Consider the following 13,216-nt stretch of genomic DNA (forward strand, 5'->3'; position numbering starts at 1 on the left):
CCCCTATTTTTCCCCACAGAATTATCCTAACGTAAAACAAGTTTTCGGGAAGACAGGTTGTGGTATGTACTATGCTATGCAACGTGTCCACCGTCACATGATGTTAGACTGAGGCATGTCTACAATATCAGAATGTAAGTTAACAGACATCTGTTGTAAATATTACTGTATCACCAGTAAGTGCATTAACTTTTACCACAAGGCATCTCGGTCATCCTAATATGTCCTCCGGTTACCGGTTCAATAATACTTATAACTAGTCTAGACTATAATAAAATGAAATGCACAATCTTTGATTCATACCCCATTTGTCAGATGTGGCGACGTTACGCTTATACATACACAAGTCAATTTAAACTCTTTGTATCTTTTGGTCCTGGATTTCTGGATTTTTTTCTGTCTCAAGTTTTTATAAGGTTTTGAAAAGTGCGAGATATTACAGTCTTTTCGTGTTGTGTTCAGACCTGTTATGTTAAGTTATGTCTAAGACTGGAAAAGACAGCTAGGATCCGTCCGCGTGCTTTGAATTAAAAAATTAAAATTAAAATTAAAAAAAAACTTATATCGTCAATTCAATATATTCAGCTGAGCTGGTATATGTATTTTGCCAAAATACATGTTTTGGCTGTGAACATACAATCTTTGTCTTACTCATCTAAAACATCAACGTTTACTACGATTTTATGGAAATCATGATACTTGGCTATTCACGATAACTGTAACAGACAGCCTTTTTTCAAACATGTGTTTTATCTCCTGAATGTCGTGTTCACTGTTCACATTGCCAGAGCGTTGTTCGTTTCAAGAGATGACATCCATGGTGAGGATTTTACTTCATCTTCACGGCGTGTTGTCGATCAAATTCTTCACTTTGTGCCACTGTGAACCAGTTCTTCCAGTCACCAGGTTGACCTGTAACATGCCAAGGGAATAAGGATCTGATCAGTGTTTCTACAAATAAATTATATCCTAATGAAAATGAAAAATTTAAGGGGGCGCATGAAATAGCTGTGACTTTTAATCTTTGGATCAGTAAGAGAAATGTTCATACAGATGAAAAGGGTTATATCAAGTGATCAAAATCAGTATCGGGTGTGTCCCCCATGTCTCTGGAGAACTGCTTGGCATCGTCGTAGCATGCCGCGAATGAGCGTACGGATGGTACCAATCGGAATTCTACGCCATTCTTTCTGGAGATTCACGAAAAGTTCATCCAAATTGTTGGGTTGAACAGGTCTGTCCCGAACATTGCGGCCAAGAACATACCAAAGATGTTCGATGGGGTTAAGGTCAGGATGTTTGGCCGGCTATTTCAATACCCGGACACCTGCAGCCCTGTCTGTCCCGACAAACATGAGCGATGTGAGGGCGTGCATTGTCATGCTGGAACTCGAACATTCGACCTGCTGTACGCACAAAGGGCATCACAATCGGGTTCAAGATCTCGTCACGATGTCGTGCCATCACGATATCCTGCCATCAAAACGCACAACATCCGTTTTGTGGTTAAAGGTAAACCCACCCCATACCATAATAGAGCCCCCTCCATAACGATCATGCTGTTTGATGGTGCAGGCACTGTGACGTTCCCCAATGCGTCTCCAAACTCGAATTCGACTGTCATTATGGTCTAGTGTGTACCTGCTCTAATCACTAAACATGGAGTTTCTCCATTGACGTACGGTTCTTACTCCCTTGTGTTGCTGTCATGTTGATTCCAACCAATGGACGGCAGCTTTTTAGATCAGCCCATTTAAGACAATTACGCACTGTACTTGAACTAATTCTGACGTTTATTCTTCGCCTGAATTCCATATTGATTTTGGAGGAGGATTTGAACCTGTCTCGCAGAGCAATAAGGCGAAGGGTCCGGTCATCCCGTAGGGTGGTTTTCTTTTTCCGTCCCCGACCACGCTTCATTTTGACGTCGCCAGTCGCTCTATAGAGATTCCAAAGTCTAGATATCACGCTAACAGACTTGTGAAAAGTTGTTCCAACCTGTCGTAATGAGCTTCCACCATTAACCATTCCAATTGCCTCCCATTTCTGTGCCAAAGTTAAGTACTGGCTCGCCATGTTAACAATGTTTTAACCGTTGTGTTTGACAGTGCACATACATGCAACGTGTAAATCTAAGCGCATGTAAATTCAGAAGCATGCAATGCATATGCATGGGAAGAATTATGGTGAATTTGAGTGAACGGCTCTTCACGAAAACGATAATACACGGCGCTGAAGTTAGTAAACAGAACATTTGAATTGCCCTAAGAAACATGCGGTCCCTTGAATATTTCCATGAGTATATATGTAACAGTTACCTTCATATTCTGTTCCCGTGGATGCCATAAAAACAATACAAGGACACTAAACAAAAAGTGTACCATGACATACATGTACATATGTATTGATAGACAATGTGGCACCAGCGACTAGCCCAAGCTAGTATTACAGGATGTGTCCTGTTTTTTCTGGTACCAAAGCTGACAAGGAAAGATTTTACATTCAGCTTCTGAGTTACAGTGTTTATTTATTTTTCATGCTGAAGATCACTGAGTTACAGTGTTTATTTATTTTTCATGCTGAAGATCACTGAGTTACTGTGTTTATTTATTTTTCATGCTGAAGATCACTGAGTTACTGTGTTTATTTATTTTTCATGCTGAAGATCACTGAGTTACTGTGTTTATTTATTTTTTCATGCTGAAGATCACTGAGTTACTTCGTAGATACAGTCTTCGAACTACCAAGAAAAATGGATGTCTTTCAAATCGCAATGGATCGAGGAGTTATCGAAAAAGGAACCTAGAGGACACACCCCATTTTCTTTTGTACATTATATTACTATTTAGGAATAGTGTTTTCAAATAGATTTGGTTTGTCGAAAACTGTTAAGACATTGGTGTTCAAAGCTATATAAGCCCGGTTCCAGCGGCTGTAATTGGCCAAACAGTTTCCTTAGGTATTGTATAGAATATTATCTTATATTATGTATGATTCAGATATGTGAAATGTTAAAGACTGGTTGTTTCCCGTGGGGAAATATTTCAACTTCGAAGAATACGGCTCAAAGGCGACAGAGGTTGTAGTGATAATTGCATCCGGTCGATTCGATGTTGATACTCTCACTAGGTTAGATGGGCTAAAACAATTTGCTTCCAATACAAACAATGTATCATTCTATTTTTGGTTATGGCTTTGTATGTGAACTTCAAGGTGTGAACTTAATCAGGAGGAATGGTAAACGTGTTAAGGATGGGTGAATTAGAAATGAGACATAGTATTACCGGAAGATTTGGTGCCCATGGGACTCTTAGGATCTGTTTGGCAAACGATTTTTTTATCGATGAAACCACAAAGGGGGTTTAAGCATTGAATATAAATCATTATATTTCCTTGTGTTTCAAAGGATATTTAATCCTACCACATTTTTAATATACGTTTGTTAATTCGTTGCTAAATTTGTCATGAATTTGTCCATGCCGATAGTTAAAGTATTGTAGTTCCTAACTGTGGCTGGTACGGAAATCTACCTATAGTGCTGCTGGCGATTCTATAACCTTTATATATAGCCTGTATGTTTATATATCTTGAATAGTAGTATATGAGCATCGCGTTAGTGTTATATCTCTGTATGTAATAATATAGTTGTATGTCCTGTCCTGTTTAGTCACTAAATGGCTGAAATGTTGACGATGTGACTGTATACCTTAACATACTCTTTCACCGTCTCGCTGTATCACTCACCTTTCTGAAATACCAACTTGATCCTTCTAGCCAACGGTTGTGGAACGTTTGATCTTTCTTTTTCTCATTAGCATTTTTGAGATTGTTAAAGGAGCAGGCATCCGCTATCTCCTGGTACTTCTCTTCGGGAAGGGGGCGCTCGAGATATTCGGCCATTCTTCTTATTTGCGCCACAGTCCTGAAAGTGATGCATGCGCATGAACAGCATAACGTACAACTATGATTATGATATCGGACCGTGGATCTATACATATATGGGATATTATACAGTTATGTCAATAATCTAAGACATTTTTGGTTCCAGGTTCACTGCACATTTTTGACAGGGCATTATTAAAAATCCTGGACGCTCGTCTTGAGAAACAGCATGGCTTCTCAAAAACTTATAGCTTTGAAAATAGTTTTCCCAATGGCCTACTACATCTTATATTGTTTCCAAAAGAATTTCATTCTGAGTCGACTATTTGTTTCTAGTCGTCAGACTTTGATAGCCAATGGCTTATACTACTGCAATAGTATGGTATCCAATCATAAACTGAAACATAGCTTAAGTTAATGTTTTGCAGCAAGTTGGTTTACAGCATTATGTCATGCCATAAACACTTATATCCCATGTGTAATGACTTTGCTTTGATGTAAATTACCCCATGTGGTCGATCATGGATTGTTTATGAGGGACAAGTATCGTAGGTTTCTTGTGGTTACAAAGCACATTGGGTGGTACTGAACTTCACTTTCTCTTGTATAAGGTTTAGAGGGTATGTAACTGGTAAAGGTCTGGGTTGGAAAGCGCGTTCGGTTTATTTATTTATTTATTTATTTATTTATTTATTTATTTATTTATTTATTTATTTATTTATTTAATTTATTTATTTATTTATTATGAACAAATGACAACACATGCATCAAAGAAAAAACACACAAATGTATTATACACACAAAATTGTACTGCTGTCAAGGTAAGCACGATCTGGTGACATTGTGGGTATGTAATTGTACATATCGCAGTGGAAACTGCCGCATAGTTACATTGTGGATAATTGTACTGCTGCCAATATACTACAACCAAACACTACACCATGAGCACATGAGTTTACTGCTCTCAGTGGGGACAAAAACATACATATGGTAACATTATGAACACATAATTGCACTCCTCTCAATGAACTGCAACCAAGAGCTACCTTACCGAGACATATTTTTATTGCTCTCAATTCACTACAGCCGCGCGCTATGTCATGGAGACATAACTGTACTACACTCAGTGTAAACGGCCACACATTACATTATGAACGCTCTCGATGGAAACCATACACACAATTGCATTATAAACACATGACTACAATGCTCTCATAGTAAGCAATCAGACATTACGTTATAAACATACGATTGTACTGTTCTCAAGTTACAACAGCCTTAAGTTACACCATAGACACATAATTGTATTGTTCTCAGTGGAAAACGACCACATAGCCGCTCTATGAACACATCATTGTACCAATGGTAGTGGAAGCAATCAAAGAGTACCATTGTGGACACGTACTTGCACTAAGTAGAAAGAAAAATACACTGCATCATCGACCTGTAATTTTACTGCTTTCAATTAAATACAGCCCCACGCTTCAAAAAGGACACAGCATTTTACTGCTTTCAATGGAAACGACCACGCATCGGCATTCCGGACACATGTTGTTACAGCTTGCAATGAAAAAGCAGCCACAAGCTACACTATGGACACATACCCAAGAAAGATCATGATCCGTATTTCACTGGGAAAGTGTAATCCCAGGCCAAATGCAACACGTGTTAAACATAATTGTATGCTTCTAGGCAATACAACTACTCTTTACTGTTTTGGGGGCAGTGTTTAAGTCACTGAGTCTGAACAGCAACATTGTGTCATGGGTACATGCGTATTCCGCTTTCATTCAATGCCACCACATGGACACATCATTGTGTACTATTTCTGAGAAGCAGTAACATTTTAACTGAAGTAAGAAGTGTTTTGTTACAAAGTTGAATCTACCTCATGTTATGGACATAACAGTGAGCTACTTCTATTAAAAGCAGTCATATTTTAACTGGTGGAGCCAATATTTGTTCTGATGCAATGTTGAATCTACCAACAAGGATAGAAAGTGTACTTGTTAACATGCTTACAGTGAGTGAATGAGTTAATACATAACGTCACATCGGCAATATTTCAGCCAATTTTGACGAGAACATTTAACACTGAGAGGGAAAATACGTATATTATAAAACCTGTGGACGAAGGACAGTGAAATAACCAGAATATCCCAATTAGCATTAAAAATAGCGTTGAAAGTTCAACTAATATCACTATTTGGACAATACGAGATAAAACAGGGTATAGGTCGCCAACAACAAATGGGACATCAGCAGACCATGACCATGGGGACTTACAGTACTTTTGCTACATACATGGGCCCTTGTTGGATTTACACCATCCCTTCATCTAGCCACAATTAAAAACACGTTAACAAGTGGAGGTAATATTTCTTCCGCGACAATATTGCATCAATCTACAAGGATAGAAAGTGCACTGCGTTTATGAACAGCAACCACATGAAAATTCGTGGAGGTAATATTTGTCCTGCTACAATGTTGAATCTACTCATACAGACACAAAAAGTAAGTACCGCTTAAAAGTCACACGCATATGCAATAAACCAGACACTCTAAGATGTAGTCTATAGACTAATAATGTTGCTTCTGTAACTGTGTACCTTTTTCATGTCTTCATACTGCACAAATTTCAAAACCTTTATGCACATCCGAGACTCCTTTCCACGCTTTAACATGGGAAAATACTGACCCATAAGGAACTGAAAATAAAGAATATAAATCAAAGCCCTGGCCTTGAGATGCCGAGATACATACTGCATAGTGAATAACATATTAAGTAGTGTTGAATGGCTAATAACGCAGTGCTACTTCGCCCCGCCCCCTGGTGAACAGCCGTGAGAAGTATCAGCTACAAAAATTAAGTCTCTTATTCTCACCCACATTTGGGACAAATGGATTACTTCAGATTTGGAATAAAATGATCCGTTAAAATTATTGGTGCCATTAGATTGAATGAGTACATGAGGACGTTCATACCACAACCGTCCATGAAGAGCCGCAGGAACTCGTCCCAGGAGCCAATAAAGGCCACCTGCTCTGAAGCGTTGTCCTTGCGTACTTGTTGGCTCATCTGACAAAAGTATGACACTGCACAGTCTTTAGGATCTCTCTGGACGTACACCACCTTGCAATGTCGTTCCCATAACAAGTCTGGCATCTGCCTGTAAACACCAGAAGTGTGTATCGTAATCAATGCGCAATTTGAAAACCTTTCAAGTTTTGTGGACATATATTTTACGGCGTATAATGCATTTATTTCGTGTATATTGAGTAGAATTATAAAACAATATCATAACATTTACTTTCACTTAAAATGCTTATTTGTAATCGGAAACACATGTACATTTTTCTGCATATGAAAGCTTCTGCCTTTGTATGAATAATGAACTACCTATCTGTAACTTTCATTTCAATCGAGACCAAAATTATGTACACTTTTATATATACGATTGTGTGAGTCATGTACAGAGTGCCAGAATTAAGACTTCCTGTATGTAAATCCACTTCAGTTGAACGGAAAAGTATCTATCTATATATGTATGTGCATATGTATATGTATGTATATATGTGTGTGTATATGAGTGAACATATGCATGTCACTGTACTATATACGTTGTAAATTGGGAATACAAATGAAAACAAGACAAATGAAAAGACTTTCCCTTGGTTTGTGCTAAGTGTTAGTGGGGGGTCAGGACAGGACCACCTTTTGATAATACCTGACAACATTATATATGTTATGATGATTCTCAAGCATTAGTGCACTTATTGTCCTCCTGACAAAGTACAGAGGCCTGTGTTACAATAATAACCTTCATCAACCCATGCTTGTCGTAAGAAGCAACTAACGGGATCGGATGATCAGGTTCACAGACTCGTTTGACACATATCACTCGTTCAAAAATGCGTAGATAGATGCTCCTGCTGTTGATCACTGGATTGCCTGGCCCAGACTGGATTATTTACAGACCGCCACCATTTAGCTGGGATATTACAAAGTGCGACGCATAAATAAACTCAATCACTCCTCAGAGGGTATGTCAGTCCCAAAACATCAAGTGAAATTTAATATCACCATATTTTTCGTCGTAGATAATGTGTTACTTTTTAACATATGGCTTGACTTGACTGAATAGCTAACGGCTGAGGGGATGGTGTAAGTCCAGCTAGGATCCATGCAGGAAGCAAATGTACTGTAAGTCACTATGGTCCCTAGACATGTATTCTATCTTCAGTTGCTGGCGACCTATAGCCCGTGTAACGGGTTGGGGATGGAGCAACGGGGTTGTCAGGATGTTCTGCTCCACCTCAACCGTCAGTTTCTCAAATTATTTATAAAAAACGGATAAAAAGAAAATTTTAACGAATAATAAAGCCAATGAAAATTTTACTCTATTGTTTGTTATTTTTTACATAAATTACAATTCATACAAGACACAAAATTATGGATGACAACTTCTTTAATTCTTTTAACACGACGTTTCAAGGCTAATTCTTGCCCCTTCGTCCACCTGACGAAGGGGCAAGAATTAGCCTTGAAACGTCGTGTTAAAAGAATTAAAGAAGTTGTCATCCATAATAGTGTCTTGTATTACCTCACCAACTTCTAAATGCCTTTGAAGAATTTCAATTACAATTCAGTTTAAAGATAGGCACCTGCAAGGCGAACTCAAGTTTTTCTGGTTTAACGGTATGTCCGTTACTGCATTCCAGAGAAAAATATTATTTCTGCACTTTCTATTCTTTTTTTTATCCCCCAACGATAACTAAGGTGCGCAAAGGCAATGCCCAGATTGCAGCACTGTAGTTATTTTGATTCAACTGTAAGACTCTTTAAAGATACCTATATAACTATAAACTTTACGAAATAATATCCCTGCTAAAAAGAACTTCGACTTACGCTGAGTCTGTTATGTCTCCAACTGTTTTTTGAACGAGAGTATGCAATGTGACGTCATTCTACTTCTACGTAGAAGACGACGAACGTTAGAGCAAGAACAATGCGATTTAATATACAAACAAGATGTGACATTACTTTAAACGGATATAGTGTAGTTAATATCACTTCCGGGAACACGTCTAAGTAAGTAGTTCTTAATATTACTTTGCAATTCCGTAGATATAATGTCTAAAACAATCTCCGAATCAACAACACATGTTTTGGTGGCGTAATCGCCTGGCGATCGCGGGACAATACGGGTCATTCTCTCGAACTACTGATTAGTCATTACTGTTAGTTCTTGCGAAGGTATATACATACATTAATTGAACTTGCAACCGCAATATACATACAAGATGTATGTGTAACGGGTAATAACCTTGGCTAAGGAACATATTAACATGAATACGATCTCGGAACTGTGGTACCATTACTCTGTCGACCCGACCTGACTATTACAATCCGTTTTAACATTGCATTGTGCAACAATAGTTTTCTCCTTTCATAGATATATGACAGCTAGTTTTATCTCATTTTGGGGTAATTTAGTACATTTACTGTCCTTCGTGGACTGGGTTTTATGAGTTATATCTGTGTGTTATCACTTTAGAACTATACTAGGCACATAAAGAAACTGTGTATACAAAAATTTAAAATTTAAATTTTTGAAACCTGGGTAGACACATAAGGACTTAAACAGATTAGTGACGTGTATCCAATATGCATGCACGTGCCACGTCATCACGGGGTCAGTCCACAACGTCCCGCCATACGACCTATCCTGACATCACCGACAAGCTCGCCGAATGTGGTGTCGAAATCAAGTCCGCACACCCTGGTTTTGTTGGACATTTGTAGTTTTTACAGATGAGTCCAGGCTTAACATTTCCCATAGTGATGGACATCAACTCACCTACAGACGTGTGAGAGAATGTTATGCACAGGCCTGTGTCTTGGAGAGGAATCGCTTTGGTGGTGGTGGTTCTGTGATGATTTGGGGTGGAATAACAGCACGACAAAGAACTCCTTTGGTGGTTGTTCAGGGCAGTTTAACTGGTGTGGACGGCAGGGATCAGATTCTTCGACCTGTGGCAATTCCTTTTCTGCACCGTCATGGTCCTGGGTTAACATTCCACAGGACAATACCCGCCCTCACACGGAAAGAGTTGCTATGGATGTCTTGCAACACCACAACGTTGACCTACTGCCTTGGTCTGCAAAGTCACCGGATCTCTCCCCGATAGAACATGTTTGGGATGAGATGGATCGAGGTCTACGCCATCTTCCTTGAACTTACAACAGAACTTGAGAGAATCTGGCGTGGCATCCCACAAGCCTTCCTTGCACGTTTGAGAGGCTCTGTGCGTCATCGATGCACGGCTGTTTCCAATGCCGATGGTAGACATACCCGTTATTCAGTTTTTAACATGGCCGTTTGACCCGTGTCCCGCTTGTGGACTCGTGACGTCATTGTGACTAACTTTTCAATTGAAATTCTCTTTGACTTGTTATGGTCTCATGATCCCTCCATTAAAGTTTTCATCAATGTAGATAGATAGACACACACACTAACACTAACACACACACACCTTCAGTACTAGTTGTTCATGATATTTAACCTGTTTTTATATTGTATTGTAAAATGTTTTAGATGTAATTACTAGTTATAAATTCGAGTCTGTGATAATCTAGTTATTTTGCTGTCCTTCGTTGACAGTTTTCTTACAATTCGCCATTAATTGTTGTGCATATATCTAATTGTACTCGTCACGATATTGCTGAAATAATGCCGATGTGACGATACATTTTAAATCACAGTGAAGCAGGAATAAACCCAAAGAAGTTTACACAAAGCAGGCATTCTATCATCCTCGTTTTAGTTAGTCTACCCTAAGAGTAAGTGAAAAGCAGATGTATTGTAAACGCTAGCTGTGTATTTTCAACAGTATGACTGTGAGTATGGATGTGTTTCTATATTTTTTGTGTTTTATGTCTTTTGGAAAAACCCGTAAAGGTCAGGGCTAGAATATTGGCCATCAGTGGCCCTTGCCTGCCGTATGAGGCTACTAACGGGATCGGCTGTCTCGCACGCCGTCGGTTCATGCTGTGCTGTTGCTCACTGGATTGTCTGGTCCAGACCGGATTATTTACAGATCGCAGGAATACAGCTGGAATATTGTTAATCGCGGTGTAAAACTACTAAACTCACTCACTTTTAGAAAATGTCAGATTGTCCACAAAAAGATTTGAAACCACAGACAGGTGATTCGCCATTACCCTTGAGTTTGGTGTTTCTGATCAGAATGAACCGACTTTCATCTGTAAAGAGTACATTCTCCCAGTCATGTCGCTGCTACCGACGCACAGTTCGTACCTATTGCGAATGAAAACATATCACCCGATATATGTGCTAGTGATATATAGAACACATCATTACATCTTACCTGACTTGGGATACGTGCACAGGAAGACGTCGTCTTCTCTGACTGGACGGGATTTCACCGTCTTTAGCTTTTCTGTCACCGTCTTCCTCTCGACAACACCGTCTATCTTCCCCAGGGGAATGGTCCACCCTGTCTGCATATCTAGTTCGCTAGTTGTCATTTGTTTTAGTACGACCTGCTATAAAACTCTGTGGAACCTTTGCTGCCTTGTCGCTAGAACCTTCCAATGGGTGATAACAAAGACGCATGGACTGCATAAACAGATAATGATATGATGCGTATAAATCCATCTCATGCTTTACCATTGCTTCCTCGTGAATACACATTGATGCAAATTAGTACAGGTACTTACGAGTAACATGTATTCATTATGTCATGGTCCCTAGCATGGTGATCTACCTTCAGTAACTGTTGTAAGCAGTCTATCGCCCATCATTATACATGTACTGCCTTGTCTCACGATAGACTGTAGTTTTACTTTACTGTACTTCGCTGACAGGTTATTTTATAATTTACATGTATTTCTGGTGGTTTTACAACTTGTTTTACTCACGATATGACTGAAACAATCCCGATGTCACTTTACATTTTAACTCACTCACTCACTCATATATTCATTATAGATAATGCGATTGACTTTTTACCCGGTCTCTGTTTTGCAATTGCTTAACTGGGGATCAGATCAGACATATATAGTGGTAATTTCATGTTGCTTTCATAAACAAACATTGAACATTGCAAAATCATGTCGCTACTTAATGCCGATAAATGCCATGACGTTAAGTGAGTGAGTAAGTTAATATTTCATGTCACATCGGCAATATTTAAGCCGTATCGTGACGGGAACATAACACTGAAATGGAATATATGTGTAATATAAAAACCTGTCGACAAAGGACAGTAGAAACACTAGAATATCACAGATATGAATATAAAACCAGCATGAAAAACTAAAACATTGTAATTAAAGAAGACAATACAGTATAAAACACGGACTATAGATCGCCAATAACTGAAGGTAGATCACCATACTAGGGACCATAGGGACTTACAGTACCTTTGCTACCTGCATCGACCCTAGCTGTATTTACATCATCCCCTCAGCTGCTGGCGAGTGCACGAAATCTTAGCCAAATTTAAAATGGCAATAATACGACGATTAAGAACCTGGTAGACTCAAATTAACATCGAATGTTTTGGGACTTACGTCTGGAGGACAATAATTTTAAAATACGTCAACCCCCTTTGAGGGTACAGCCACTAACAATCTCAGTTATTAATCTAAACTACCAATGATAAAAAAATATCTATTTACAATTCATTCAACAAATCCAATTCTTTTCAAAATGCAATAATTGAATGAGAACTGATATTAGTAAAAAGAGCCTTCACACTACGTGATTTAAAATAGGTATCCCTTGTGATGGAATACTCAACGCAATCAAGCAAGACAAGGGATACAAAAATGGAGTATCCTCACCTTTCAATAGGTATTTGTTTATATTTTTATTTATGTCTGGTGTGACCAATACGACATCGTCTCATAATGGCCTCTTCAAATCTGGACTGACAACCCAAGTAGGAATAACCAATATAGGGTTTTATTTCATGTAATATATTGATGCCTACCTGGGTGTCCCACTTCTTCTGCATCAGACCACGTATATAAGATCTAATGTTATCTTTAAAATCAGTGTATAGAATAAGAAGTGGTGTCACAGATTTGTTGAATGCTGCCTTGGCAGCAAGATCGGCCATTGCGTTACCGGAAATGCCCACGTGGCTGGGTAGCCAACAGAAGACGATGTCGTACTGGCCAGTAGCAAGATTATTATACAATTCATTAAATTTCAATAAAAGTGGATGTTTACAAGAAATAGTTTTAATAGCCTGAATGCAAGAAAGAGAATTGGAATAGATCATATACTGTTTATGTTTCGGG

At 38.7% G+C, this 13,216-nt stretch overlaps 1 protein-coding gene across 1 annotated transcript in view; it reads right to left on the bottom strand.

Annotated features, from left to right (window-relative positions):
- LOC137280739 (sulfotransferase 1C2-like) overlaps positions 1 to 11,413 on the bottom strand; it is a 45,963-nt gene extending 34,550 nt beyond the window's left edge. The window contains exon 1 of the mRNA XM_067811959.1: positions 11,275 to 11,413. Coding sequence (XP_067668060.1) covers positions 11,275 to 11,413 — 139 coding nt within the window. The remainder of the gene's footprint in view (positions 1 to 11,274) is intronic.
- Between the last annotated feature and the right edge of the window lie 1,803 nt (positions 11,414 to 13,216).

The sequence above is a fragment of the Haliotis asinina genome, chromosome 4 (genome assembly GCF_037392515.1).
Source record: "Haliotis asinina isolate JCU_RB_2024 chromosome 4, JCU_Hal_asi_v2, whole genome shotgun sequence".
Taxonomy (NCBI): domain Eukaryota; kingdom Metazoa; phylum Mollusca; class Gastropoda; order Lepetellida; family Haliotidae; genus Haliotis; species Haliotis asinina.